Here is a 13198-nt window from a genome sequence, read left to right on the forward strand (position 1 = left end):
CTTGCTGTTGAAGTGTGTGTGTACGGGCAGGACACAGGTTCGAAGCCAGACGAGGCTCTTATTGCCCGCGGGCCAGCGGGAGACCAGTCTGCCTGCTTCTCCAGTACCTCCTGGTCCAGAGCCATTGGCTCTGTCGGGCTCGCCTACTCGCTAACAGCTAATGGATCCAAAGATCTTGCATTTACAGCTTCGAGTGTTTGCGGTTTGAGCCTCTCCGGGACCCGTAGTTCGACTACTCCAGTCGCTTGCGCTTTGAGCCTCGCCGGGACCCGTAGTCGGGCGAGAAATGGCTGCGCCCTTGGCAAACCGCTGTGGGTTGTGAAGCTGTAGTCCAAGCGTGACGAGTCCTGGACCCGCAGTCACCTCCTCCCACACCGAAGCGCAGGTGGACTGAATGAAAACCCACAAGGTTGAGCTTCCCGAAAATGAGCTTTCGGTTGGTGTTGCACAGCCTGTGCGGGCGGTACCGCCTCTTGCAGGGTTTCGAGCTGGGACCTCTCTGTCGGTTCGGCCCGGGTGTAACACGGCAGTGCAGTGCGGGCACGGCTCGGTCCGGCTGGGTCTCCGGCCTGCTGGCGCTCAGGTCCGGGCTGGCCCAGCCTGTCCGGGGCATCGTGTCCGCTAACGTGCCCAAAGACGTGCTGCTTTTCGAGCACGAGCGGACCGGCTTTTTCCGCCTGATGGGCCTGTTCTGCGCCGGCCAGTTCGTGTTCTGGACGTACCTGGCCCACTTCGCCTTCACCAGCCTGCGGGACACGGGGCTCCGCGACGCCGTGATCGTGGGGGAGGAGGCGCGGAACCTGCCCAAACTCGGCGGCGTGTCGCTCAACCTGGGCTCGAACAAGTGGCGGTACGGCTTCACCGGGTCCTGCCTGACCCTGGGTAAGAGTGTGGACAGGGCTGCAGGTGGACAGGACATGTGGACGGTCCAATTCCTATGCTGTGTGCAATGACCGGTGGTCTGGACAGGCCTGCAGGTGGACAATACAGTTCCTGTCCTGTGTGCAGTAACAGTGTCTGGACACAAGGCCTGCAGGTGGACAGTCCAGTTCCTGTCCTGTGTGCAGTAACAGTGTCTGGACAGCACTGCAGGTGGACGGTCCAGTTCCTGTCTTGTATGCAGTAACAGTGTCTGAACAGGCCTGCAGGTGGACGGTCCAGTTCCTGTGCTGTGTGCAGTAACCGGTGGTCTGGACAGGCCTGCAGGTGGACGGTCCAGTTCCTGGGCTGTGTGCAGTGACCGGTGGTCTGGACAGGCCTGCGGGTGGACGGTCCAGTTCCTGGGCTTTGTGCAGTGACCGGTGGTCTGGACAGGCCTGCGGGTGGACGGTCCAGTTCCTGGGCTTTGTGCAGTGACCGGTGGTCTGGACAGGCCTGCGGGTGGACGGTCCAGTTCCTGGGCTGTGTGCAGTGACCGGTGGTCTGGACAGGCCTGCGGGTGGACGGTCCAGTTCCTGGGCTGTGTGCAGTGACCGGTGGTCTGGACAGGCCTGCGGGTGGACGGTCCAGTTCCTGGGCTGTGTGCAGTGACCGGTGGTCTGGACAGGCCTGCGGGTGGACAGTCCAGTTCCTGGGCTGTGTGCAGTGACCGGTGGTCTGCCTGTCTCCTGTCTCTCAGGCTGCCTGATCCTGGCTGGAGGGGTGCTGTTCTCCCGGCGCTCCGTGCGCAGGCTGGTCCTGTGCCGGGGGGGACAGGAAGTGGTCATCTTCACGCACTCCCTGCTCGGTGCGGCCAGGGGGCGTGGCCTCACCGTTCCCCTGCGTCACATCTCCTGCGTCGCGCACCGCACAGGAGCGCCCGTGCACATCCCCTTCCGGGTCAAAGGTCACACCCTCTACTACCTGCTGGACAAAAAGGGGCGGTGGCCCAACCCCCGGCTCTTCGACGTCACCGTGGGGGCGTACCGTCCTTTCTGAGGGACCCCCAGAATCTCCATGCTGCCTCAGGACACTGTTCCCGGGGAGCCTAGCAAAGGTCAAAGGTCACCCCTTCATGTGCGTCATATGGGATTCAGAGGACAAGAAAACACGCCTGAGGAACTCTGGAACGGGACGCTAGTCAGTAAGACCAACAGGCGTGTTCCTGAACTGACATCTTCATTGTCAAACTCTGTTCCTCGACGATCCCACTCCGAGCTGGCTGGGCTGCCCTCTCCTTGTGTCTGCCTCTCTCTCGTTCTCCGTCAATAAAAGCCTGATTCACAGACATAGTGTCTCTTCTTCTCACCAGGCTGGAGCCCTCACTGTCACCCTGTGGGGTCCCCAGTGTCCCATCTCTGCCCCAGCACAGTGTACAGGATGTGCTCCTGCCTGGGTTTTCCTGGTGTCGGTGTGTCAGTGTAGATACTGAAGTACACAGTGAGGGAGATCAGTGTGTCAGTGTAGATACTGAAGTACACAGTGAGGGAGATCAGTGTGTCAGTGTAGATACTGAAGTACACAGTGAGGGAGATCAGTGTGTCGGTGTAGATACTGAAGTACACAGTGAGGGAGATCAGTGTGTCAGTGTAGATACTGAAGTACACAGTGCAGGAGCTCCAGTGAGGGAGATCAGTGTGTCAGTGTAGATACTGAAGTACACAGTGAGGGAGATCAGTGTGTCAGTGTAGATACTGAAGGGAGATGTGGTTGCATTAGAAGAATGACACAAATGTTCAAGCAACTGGTCAGGTGCTGCTGGTTGGTCCCAGGACAGGAGAGGGAGGTTTGAGTCTACAGCAGGGATCAGACTCTGCGCACTCTCCCACAGGTCCAATTAATTAATTAACAGCACAGTTGTAATACTTCCAGGTTTAATCAGCTGCTCAGCTTGGAACAAAATCTAGAGACACTGGTCTCCAGCCAATGATTTTGATAGTAAATGCACAAATACAGACCAGTGCAAAAATTTCACAATTTTCTTGTGAAACAGTGGCATCCTGCCCTCCCATTTTGAACTCAAAGTGCTGTTTGGCAGTGTGGCCACTAGGTGGAGCCCTTGAACTGTTTAGTCCCTGTCCTCTGTGGTTCTGAGCCCCGAGCAGAAGGACTGGAAGAGATATTGCTTTTATATATCCAGCATGAGACTGCCGCGAACAGTCAGTACATCAGTCGCTGTGTCTGTCCATCAGCCTCTCAGGCAGTGTGTGCATACACTGGCTGGTCAGTCCAGCAGTGTGGGTCATTGTCCCCACTGGTCAGTCAGTCAGGCATGTACCAGTCACTGTGAGTCAGTATGTCCACTGGCTGGTCAGTGAGTCAGTGTGAGTCAGTATGGGTCAGTCTGTCCACTGGCTGGACAGTCAGGCAGTGTTCCAGTCAGTGTGAGTCAGAATGTCCACTGGCTGGACAGTCAGGCAGTGTGGATCAGTATATCCTGTGGCCTGTGTTTCAGACAGTATGGGTCAGTATGTCCACTGGCTGGGCAGTCAGGCAGTGTGGGTCAGTGTGTCCACTGACTGGTCAATGAGTTAGTGTGTGGGTGAGTATGTCCACTGGCTGGACAGTCAGGCAGTGTGGGTCAGTGTGTCCACTGACTGGTCAGTGAGTTAGTGTGTGGGTGAGTATGTCCACTGGCTGGACAGTCAGGCAGTGTGGGTCAGTGTGTCCACTGACTGGTCAGTGAGTTAGTGTGTGGGTCAGTATGTCCACTGGCTGGACAGTCAGGCAGTGTGGGTCAGTGTGTCCACTGACTGGTCAGTGAGTTAGTGTGTGGGTCAGTATGTCCACTGCCCGGTCAGTCAGTCCCTCAGTGAGAGTACCCACCCCCTGCCAGGTTGAGCAGAGACCCGGCCGCCTCCTGCAGCTCCTGGTCCAGCTGCAGGATCTCCACAGTCTCCAGGTCCAGGCCCGGCTCTCCTGGCAGAACCAGGTACTCGTGGTACTCTATATACCCGCTGTCCGCCAGGGGGTCCTTCTCGGCCACGCCCAGCTCCATCGCCTCCATGGCAACCAGCTCCTCCTCCACGCCCACCTCCAGCTGCAGGGCCACGCCCCCGGCCAGGCTGGTGGCCAGCTGGTAGATGCTGTAGTTGTGGTCCTCGCTGGGGTCAGAGGGCACGGGGCTCGTCTCCCAGGGGCCGGGGTCACCCAGCAGGACAGGAGCGGGGGAGAGGGGGAGTGAGGGGGACAGGGGCTCTGGGAGAGAGAAATGAGAGACCGTTAAAAAACCACCCTTTTTCCTTCCTCTTCATCTCCATCCAGTTCAGTGTCGCCGGGGAGCCGGAGCCTATCCCGCCCGGCAAGCAACGGAGAACATGCAAACTCCACACAGACAGCCCGCCAGGTCCGGAATTGAATCCAGCGTTGCTAACCACTGTGCTGTCAAGGTTAAAAATCTTCTGCATGAAAAAGATTCGTTACTTATTGCAAATCTTTTTATTACACTGAAGTTCAAATGTTTCACAACATGTTTCATGTAAGAGAGGCATTAAAACAGACACTCCAATACATGAACACTGCACTGAGAGAGAGAGAGGGGGGTTCATACAGACACACTGACTGGACACTCCAGTACATTAACACTGCACTGAGAGAGAGAGAGGGGTTCATACAGACACACTGACTGGACACTCCAGTACATTAACACTGCACTGAGAGAGAGGGGTTCATACAGACACACTGACTGGACACTCCAGTACATGAACACTGCACTGAGAGAGAGAGGGGTTAATACAGACACACTGACTGGACACTCCAGTACATGAACACTGCACTGAGAGAGAGAGGGGTTCATACAGACACACTGACTGGACACTCCAGTACATGAACACCGCACTGAGAGAGAGGGGTTCATACAGACACACTGACTGGACACTCCAGTACATGAACACTGCACTGAGAGAGAGAGGGGTTAATACAGACACACTGACTGGACACTCCAGTACATGAACACTGCACTGAGAGAGAGAGGGGTTCATACAGACACACTGACTGGACACTCCAGTACATGAACACCGCACTGAGAGAGAGGGGTTAATAGAGACACACTGACTGGACACTCCAGTACATTAACACTGCACTGAGAGAGAGGGGTTAATACAGACACACTGACTGGACACTCCAGTACATTAACACTGCACTGAGAGAGAGAGAGAGCGGTTAGTACAGACACACTGAAACTACAGGACACTACAGTACATTAACAGACAGACTCTCACCATTGTACTCGACACGGTCAGTACCACAAACCACAGTTTCCCCTGAGACAGTGACCTCTGACCTGTACACACAAACAGCACCAGAATTAATCAGAACATTAATAGCTTGATAGCTGTGTTAATAAACTACGATATCATTAATTGTTGTACAGACAGTGTTCAGGCAGATACTCACAGTCCTGGCAGGGTGTGAACTGTGTTCAGGCTGTTTGTCTTTCTTAGGGCCTCCAGGAGCACAGATCTGTATTCAGGTGCCACAGACCAGAGAGAGCCTTTTCCCACACTCTGAAAAACACACTTAGTTACACACACACTGAATAACACACACGATGAAGTACACACGCTGTAAAACACACACCCTGAATTACACACACATTGCATTACATACACTGTCCCACTCAGAAACACGCACTGTTAAACATACATACTGGGAAACACACACACTAAGAGCCACACTGAGACACACACACACACTGAGACAGACACACACACTGAGACAGACACTGTGGAGCACACACACACACTGAGACAGACACTGAGACAGACACACTGAGACACACACTGTGGAGCACACACACACTGAAGACACACATACACTGAGAGATACACTGAGACAGACACAGACACTGAGACAGACACTGAGACAGACACACACACACACACACACACACACCGAAGACACACATACACTGAGAGACACACTGAGACAGACACACACACTGAGACACACTGAGACACACTGAGACACTCTGAGACACTCTGAGACACACACACACTGAGACACACACTGTGGAGCACACACACACACTGAGACAGACACTGAGACAGACACACTGAGACACACACTGTGGAGCACACACACACTGAGACACACTGAGACACACACACACACTTTGCCCACCCTGCCCTGCTCCCGGCCGACGCGCAGGAAGCACTTGCTGAGCGACAGGTTGTGCCGGACGGAGTTCTTCCAGCCAGCGGGAGCCAGCCTGTAGTAGGGGAAGGAGGACAGGATCCACTGGTAGATCTCCTTCACGGGCAGCTGCTTGTGGGGAGAGCCCTCGATGGCCATGAAGATCAGGCTGCTGAAGGAGTAGGGGGGCTTGGCGGGGGGGCTGGGGGGGCTCTGGGGGGGCTGGGGCTCCCCCAGCCGGAGCTCCTGCAGGAGGTCAGTGCTCTGGTGCAGCCAGCTGAGGCAGGTCAGGTCCTCGTCCGCGCAGCCCTGGAGGCCGAGCTCGCCTGAGCCGGGCTCCCGCCAGGCCGCTGGGGGGGCCGCGGCGGGGAGGGGCTGTAGGGCAGGCGGTGGGCAGAGACGGGCGTCTGCGGGCTCCATCTCTGTCCCTGTGGGGCTCGAGCTGGGGCTGCCGAGAGAGGAAGAGGGGGCGCGCTGTCAGGGCCTGGACTCCTGGGGTGTCTGGGGTCTCCAGGGGGTGTCTGAATCTCACTGGGCTGTACTGGTGTCCTGTAGTGTACTGTATCGTAGAGTCACTGGGCTTACTGGTGTCCTGTAGTTTACTGGGCGTAGCAGATAAGGACAAAAGAACAGAGGAGTAACTATATTCTATTTACCATATGACACCAGTAAACCCAGTGACTCTACAGTACAGTAAACTACAGGACACCAGTAAGCCCAGTGACTCCACGGTACAGTAAACTACAAGACACCAGTAACCCTGTGCTGCCCTAGAGCGCCCCCGGCAGGAGACCGAACTTTACCGACGCTGGTCAGTCATTCTCCCTCTTCGCCGGCCGTGCAGTCCGGAGGTCTCCGCGGCACCGGGACCGAGCTCGGCGCGGCGGCCCGGCTCGGACGTCCTGAGCGCGACACGGACCTGCCCCCCCGAGCCGACACACCCCCCCCCCGGCGGAGACGCCCGCGCTGCGCGAAGCCGGAGTCTCATCGCCGCAAACTGGAGCCTTTTCCCGGAGCGTCACTGCCCCACGGACTGGGCGAAGTCGGGGTCCCGGTACCCCTAGCCCACCCCCCGCCGCACGTGCCAGAGAGCCCTGCGCGGCGGCAGGCGCGCGGGGGAAGATGGCGTGAGCGTGTCGACTTTCCTCTCCCTCCTCCCGACCTCGCTACCCGCTCCCTCCTCCCTCCAGAACCGGCCCGAACAGGACCGGCCCGCAGTGCTCACCCGGGTCAGCGCCGTCCAAGCCGAAGTCCGGGACCCGGAGCCGCTCCGCGCGCTGCCGGGGGAAACTTGCCCTGCTTTTATGTCACAGAAGGAGAATTTGCCCCCCCCTCCCCTCCGTTTCCTTGGGAACCAAAGGACGCTCTGCGAGCCTCCCACGGGGCCTCATTTAAAGACACAGCGGCGGCGGATTCCGTGGGGCTGGTGGGCTGGTGGGGCTCGTGGGCTGTCCGGGTTTCACTCTCTCCTTCCTCTCGTCTCGTGCGCTTTGTCGCGATCCGACGCACGTGCACCGAAGAACGGGAATTCTGCAGATTCCCAGGATGTCGGGACGCCGCCGCGCGGAGCTCCCCCCCCCCCGCCGGAGTCAAACCCGGGTTGGATATTTAACCCCGGCGCCGGGAAATGATCAACTCCGCCGTGTTAAAGTTCACTCGGGGCGGCGAGAGACAGGAGAGAGTGACCGCTGTCCGCCCGGGTCCGGTGTAGAAGTCCTCCTTTCTCACCGGCAGATCTTCCCCGTCTCTCTCCTTCACTCGTTCAATTCAATTTCCAGTTCAAGACGCTCTATTGGCACCACCAGTGAATACATCGGTGTTGCCAAAGCAGATACAACGAACATAAAATCTACAGCTATTTACAATATAGACACATCATAATACAGTTACATACAAACACATGGAGCTTTACTGAGAGACAGGAGATCACACACTGTGTTATTATTACTGAGAGACAGGCTCACTCCTCTCTGGACAGCCAGGTGTTCCTGTGGCCAGGCTGTGGTCACTGAGCCTGTACTTCGTCAGGGTCTGTTTCATTTTGCTGTTTCTTATCTTGGTTAAATATTCGGCTTGTGTGTATTGTCTGTTTAGGGTTCTGTTGCATTCCAGTTTATGTTGTGTTTGTGTGTGTGTGTCCCAGTGTGTGAGATATTGCTGTCTGATCTGTGCTGTGATGTGGTGGAGTCTGAGTTGTGGTGCTCTAGCAGTGCTGTCCTGAGGCTGGTTATGAGTTGTGTGTATTGTGCTGTGATGTGGTGGAGTCTGGGTTGTGGTGCTCTAGCAGTGCTGTCCTGAGGCTGGCTGGTGTCGGTGTGGCTCAGGTCAGTGAGCCTCAGGACCAGCTGGCTCAGGGGGCTCTGTTTTGGGCTCGGCTCTTGGCTCAGCAGGGCTTTGTGGTGGTAGGAATTTTGGTCGCTGTTTTTTAGGTGTAGCCAATACTTTAATACTCTTTTCTGTATGTTTATCAATAGTGGGTACTGGCCTAATTCGGCCCTGCACCCTTTGTTAGGTGTTTTTCTCTGCACACAGAGGATGTTTCTACAGATGTCCATGTGCAGAGTTTCTGTGGGGTGTTTGTCCCATTGAGTGTACTCCTGGTCTGTGAGGGGACCCCCCTGTTCTGTGGGCGACAGCAGGACCAGGTCATCCGTGTCATGTAGTGTGAGACTGCTCCAACACTCCTGCTAACCCACTGATAGAGATATTGAACAGTGTTGGGACTGCAGCCCTGTCTCGCCCCAGAACCTTGGGTGAAGAATTCTTTCCTTCCGTTCTCTCTCTCCTCCTTACTCCTCTCTCTCACTCATTTCTCCTTCACTCATTCTCTCTCTCTCACTCCTCTCTCTCTGTCCCTCACTCCTCTGCCTCTCTGTGTCCGTGGTGCTGATGCTGTTGCCGTGGTTACCTCAGCCTCGGCCTAAGGAGAGGTGGAAAAACACGCGCACACGGAAAAGATCAATCCGTTATTTTTCTGGAAGACTCCGGGAGGAGCAGAGGGAATCTCTGTGTTTCTGACACCTTGGATCGGAGGCAGGACACACGACCCGGATAATGGCTCAGAGGTGGCGTCAGTGAGAATACTCCCTAATACTCGCTCGCGTTAGTGAGAGTACTCCCTAATGCTCGCGCGCGTTAGTGAGAGTTCTCCCTTATACTCGCTCGCGTTAGTGAGAATACTCCCTAATACTCGCTCGCGTTAGTGAGAATACTGCCTAATACTTGCTTGCGTTAGTGAGAATACTCCCTAATACTTGCTTGCACCAGTGAGAATACTCCCTTGTACTAGCTCGTGTTAGTTAGAATACTCTGTAATACTTGCTCATGTTAGTGAAAATACTCCCCAATACTCTCTTATGTTAGTGAGAATACTCCAGAATACTCCTGAACTGGGTTAGTGAGAGTACTCCCTGATTTTCAGTGGTGTTAGTGAAAATAATCTCTGGTGCAACACCACCACGACATGGGGCAGAAGAGGGCGGGGCCAGGAGCCCGTGCACGATAAGAAACAGGAGGGGGCGGGGCGAGAGCGAGGGCGGAGTCAGGGGACGGTGGGGTGAGAGAGGGCGGAGCCAGGGGAGGGCGAGGCAGGGAGAGGGCGGGGTGAGAGAGGGCGGGATCAGGAGAGGGGGCGGGGCGAGAGAGAGAGGGCGGAGTCGGGGAGGGCGGGCCGAGAGGGGGGCGTGGCCGTGGGCGGGACAGAGGGGGCGGGGTCAGAAGACGCTGCGTGACAGACTGCCGGGAACGAGCCGCCCCAGCATTGGACTTCCTGTGTGAAGAGCGATGATGAGGGGGGGGAGGCGAGAGGGGGCGCAGGGTGAACAGGGGGGTCCAGGGAGGAGGAGAGGGGCCAGGCTGCAGGCGGGCAGGAGGGGAGGGAGGGCGCTGTAAGAAGAGACCGCCAGCAGGAGGAGTGAGCATGAGAGAGAGACACCGGAGGCTCAGAGCTGAGGGGCGGAGCGTGGCGTGTCTAAATGAGCGAAGAGTACCAGGTCCAGCTCGGCCTAGCTCAATGCAGCACAATGCAGGTCAGCCAAGCTCAGAACAGTCCAATGTACTCAGGAGTGGCAAAACTCAGTGAAGCCCAGTCCGGTTCGGTCCAGTCCGGCTCTGTCCAAGCCCGGTTCAGTGCAGTCTGAAGTAGCTCCGCTCAGTCCAGTACAGCCCGACCTCAGCCCGGTCCGGTCCAGTCCAGCCCGCTTCAGTGCATCCTAGACGAGCTCAGCTTGCTCCCGTCCGGCCCGGCCCGGCCCGGCCATGCCCTCCTGGCCGCACTGCGGTGGTGTGTGCAGGCTGCGCCCGGGCGAGGACTCCGCCCGCTTCCTCCTGCTGGGGGCGCTGCTGGCGCTGTACCTGCTGCTGGGCGCCGCGGTCTTCTCCACGCTGGAGCGGCCGGCGGAGCTGCGCAGCCAGCGCTTCTGGAACGCCACGCTGGACGCCTTCTCCCGCCGCCACCGCGTGCGCGCCGAGGACGCCCGCCGCCTGCTGCGCCAGTACGAGCTCGCCATGGCGGCCGGCGTGAGGATGGACGCCCTGCGGCCGCGCTGGGACTTCGCCGGGGCCCTCTACTTCGTGGGGACAGTGGTGTCCACCATCGGTGAGCTGGACCTGGGGGCGACCATAGCGTCCATAGTGAGGGTCCCAGACCGGACTGTAGGTGTACAGTGTGACCCAGACTGGACAGTGATCTCTGGACTGTAGGGGTACAGTGAGACCCAGACTGGACAGTGATCTCTGGACTGTAGGGGTACAGTGTGACCCAGACTGGACCAGTGATCTCTGGACTGTAGGGGTACAGTGTGACCCAGACTGGACTGTAGGGGTACAGTGTGACCCAGACTGGACCGGCGATCTCTGGACTGTAGGGGTACAGTGTGACCCAGACTGGACAGTGATCTCTGGACTGTAGGGGTACAGTGTGACCCAGACTGGACCGGTGATCCCTTCTGTCTTTGCTCTGTGTCCCCAGGGTTTGGAATGACCACCCCGGCGACTGTGACAGGCAAAGTCTTCCTCGTCTTCTACGGCCTGCTGGGCTGCGCGGGCACCCTCCTCTTCCTCAACCTGTTCCTGGAGCGCGCTGTCACGCTGCTGGCCGTCATGCTGCAGGGGGTCCGCGGCGGGAGGCTGCGGTGGCGCGGCGTGTACCCCGAGACCGGGGGCTCGCCGCCGGGGGGGTGGAAGCCCTCCGTCTACACGGTGATGGGGATCCTGGGGGCCGCGGCGGGGGCGGTGTCGCTGGGCGCCTCCTGCCTGTACAGCGCGGCCGAGGGCTGGAGCTACGGAGACGCCCTGTACTTCTGCTTCGTCGCCTTCAGCACCATCGGCTTCGGGGACCTGGTGAGCGGGCAGCGCGGCGCGCCCCTGGGGTCACAGCCGCCCCTGTACGGCCTGGGCAACTTCGCCTGCATCCTGCTGGGCGTGTGCTGCACGTACTCGCTCTTCAACGTCATCTCCATCCTCATCAAGGAGCTGCTCAGCTGGCTGCTGGACCGGTCCGGCTGCCCCGCCCGGCGCCGCCCCGCGCCCCCCCGGGCCCGCGGCCGCCGCCCCCCCGGCCTGCCCGCCGCCACGGCCCCGCCCCCCGGCTGGCGTGCCCGCCCCCGCGCCCCGGCCCTGCCAGCCGCCAGCGAGGTCTCCATGGACACGGAGGCGGTGTTCGAGAGCGAGACGGACGCCCGCCGCGTCTCCCTGGAGACGAGCGCCATCCGCGACTTCCTGGCCGCCCCCCCCTCCCCCACGCTGGGGGGCAGGCGCCGCCGGCTGGCCTGGGGGGGCGCCGAGGCGGGTGAGGGCGAGCCTGGAGTGGGGGTGCAGGAGGAGGGCGGGGGGGACCGGGAGCGGGCAGAGACGGACGCTGCCAGCGCCCCCCAGGGGGCAGCGGCGCAGAGAGGGCACAGCCCCAGCAGGGGGGCGTCCTGCTCTCCGCAGGGGGAGCGAGCGGGCAGCCTGCTGGACAGCCTGGGGTCCTTGGCCGTCATGCACAGCAAACTGGCCGAGACGTGCCGGGGCTACGGCCAGGGGCGACCCCACAGCGCCCGGCGGGACTGTCTCCACGGCGACAGCTACTGTGGTCAAGGTCGGCATGGAAACCACTTTCACTCTCACACCAGAGCTCCCAGCCCCAGTCACACCCACTGTCTCACTCCCTCTCACACCAGAGCTCCCAGCCCCAGTCACCCCCACTGTCTCACTCCCTCTCACACCAGAGCTGCCAGCCCCAGTCACCCCCACCGTCTCACTCCCTCTCACTCTCAGCAGGCTGGCCGCTGGCCCTGCAGTGAGCTCGCCAGCCGCCAGGTCAGCCCTCTGCGGGACAGGGGGGTGCAGGCGGGGGCAGGAGGGCAGGTGCAGGGGTCCGGCAGTGACCCCGCCGTGGGCTCCAGTGGGCTGGGGTCGCTGGGGAATCTGGGCAGCCCCCCACAGACCGGCGCGGCCAGCGTGGCCAGCAGCTCCCAGATGGGGCTGTCCTCCAGTGGGCTGGGGTCCCTGGAGTGTGGGGGCGCCCCGCTCGGAGACCCCTGCTCGCCCATCCCCCCTCCCGAGCGCGGGCGGGGCTCCCAGCGCAGCTCTGGCGTGGGACTGGCTGGGGTGTGGAAGGGGGACAGGCCCAGAGAGGAGCCCCTGGGGGCTGTGGGGTCCCTGGCCGTCCTCAAAGACTTTTTCCGCTGAGACCAGCAGGACGGTGGACCCCCAGTCCGGACCCGAGAGACCTCAGCTCTCCAGCCTTTCCTGGACTCCAGACATGGGCTTGGTGTGTCGTACCCCTGCCTTCGTGCTTCGTGTGATATCTGTCCCCCCTCCTGCTTCCTCCTGCTTCCTCCTGCTTCCTCCTGCTCCTCTCCTGCTCCTCTCCTGCTCCTCTCCTGCTTCCTCCTGCTTCCTCCTGCTCCTCTCCTGCTCCTCTCCTGCTCCTCTCCTGCTTCCTCCTGCTTCCTCCTGCTTCCTCCTGCTCCTCTCCTGCTCCTCTCCTGCTCCTCTCCTGCTTCCTCCTGCTCCTCTCCTGCTCCTCTCCTGCTCCGGTGCTCAACACTGTGGCCTGGGATGTCACTGGACACACCTTGGGGATTGGAAACCTTCTGGGACCAGTGCAGGGAATCGAGGACAGGAGTGATGCGACTCTGAGCCCCAGCTCTGCAGGACCTGA

General features: G+C 59.5%; 3 protein-coding genes across 3 annotated transcripts; 2 read left to right on the forward strand and 1 right to left on the reverse strand.

Moving 5' to 3' along the window:
* Positions 1 to 264: 264 nt before the first annotated feature.
* On the forward strand, positions 265 to 2204 carry tmem223 (transmembrane protein 223). The gene is made up of 2 exons (XM_088909040.1): positions 265 to 882; positions 1619 to 2204. Exons 1-2 carry the CDS (start codon positions 426 to 428, stop codon positions 1915 to 1917), a joined length of 756 nt encoding a protein of 251 aa, XP_088765166.1. The 5' UTR covers positions 265 to 425; the 3' UTR covers positions 1918 to 2204.
* A 1444-nt stretch (positions 2205 to 3648) lies between these two features.
* Positions 3649 to 7414, reverse strand: LOC148810766 (forkhead box protein N2). Its single transcript, XM_088909037.1, has 5 exons — positions 7277 to 7414; positions 6040 to 6499; positions 5314 to 5423; positions 5139 to 5200; positions 3649 to 4116 (listed from the first exon to the last, which is right to left on the reverse strand). The coding sequence occupies exons 2-5, from the start codon at positions 6469 to 6471 to the stop codon at positions 3728 to 3730; spliced, it is 993 nt and encodes a 330-aa protein (XP_088765163.1). The 5' UTR covers positions 6472 to 6499; positions 7277 to 7414; the 3' UTR covers positions 3649 to 3727.
* Positions 7415 to 10308: 2894 nt separating this feature from the next.
* On the forward strand, positions 10309 to 12723 carry LOC148810767 (uncharacterized). Its single transcript, XM_088909013.1, has 2 exons — positions 10309 to 10648; positions 11021 to 12723. The coding sequence occupies exons 1-2, from the start codon at positions 10309 to 10311 to the stop codon at positions 12721 to 12723; spliced, it is 2043 nt and encodes a 680-aa protein (XP_088765139.1).
* Positions 12724 to 13198: the final 475 nt, after the last annotated feature.

This window comes from Atractosteus spatula, assembly GCF_055471065.1.
Source record: "Atractosteus spatula isolate fAtrSpa1 chromosome 24 unlocalized genomic scaffold, fAtrSpa1.hap1 SUPER_24_unloc_1, whole genome shotgun sequence".
NCBI classification, from domain to species: Eukaryota; Metazoa; Chordata; class Actinopteri; order Semionotiformes; family Lepisosteidae; genus Atractosteus; species Atractosteus spatula.

Coding starts and splice junctions, on each gene's coding strand:
- tmem223 (XM_088909040.1), top strand. CDS start 426: ATGAGCTTTCGGTTGGTGTTGCACAGCCTGTGCGGGCGGTACCGCCTC. Junction 883..1,618: donor CGGGTCCTGCCTGACCCTGG/GTAAGAGTGTGG, acceptor CCTGTCTCTCAG/GCTGCCTGATCCTGGCTGGA.
- LOC148810766 (XM_088909037.1), bottom strand. CDS start 6,471: ATGGAGCCCGCAGACGCCCGTCTCTGCCCACCGCCTGCCCTACAGCCC. Junction 5,424..6,039: donor TCGGCCGGGAGCAGGGCAGG/GTGGGCAAAGTG, acceptor TGTGTTTTTCAG/AGTGTGGGAAAAGGCTCTCT. Junction 5,201..5,313: donor GTTCACACCCTGCCAGGACT/GTGAGTATCTGC, acceptor TTGTGTGTACAG/GTCAGAGGTCACTGTCTCAG.
- LOC148810767 (XM_088909013.1), top strand. CDS start 10,309: ATGCCCTCCTGGCCGCACTGCGGTGGTGTGTGCAGGCTGCGCCCGGGC. Junction 10,649..11,020: donor GACAGTGGTGTCCACCATCG/GTGAGCTGGACC, acceptor CTGTGTCCCCAG/GGTTTGGAATGACCACCCCG.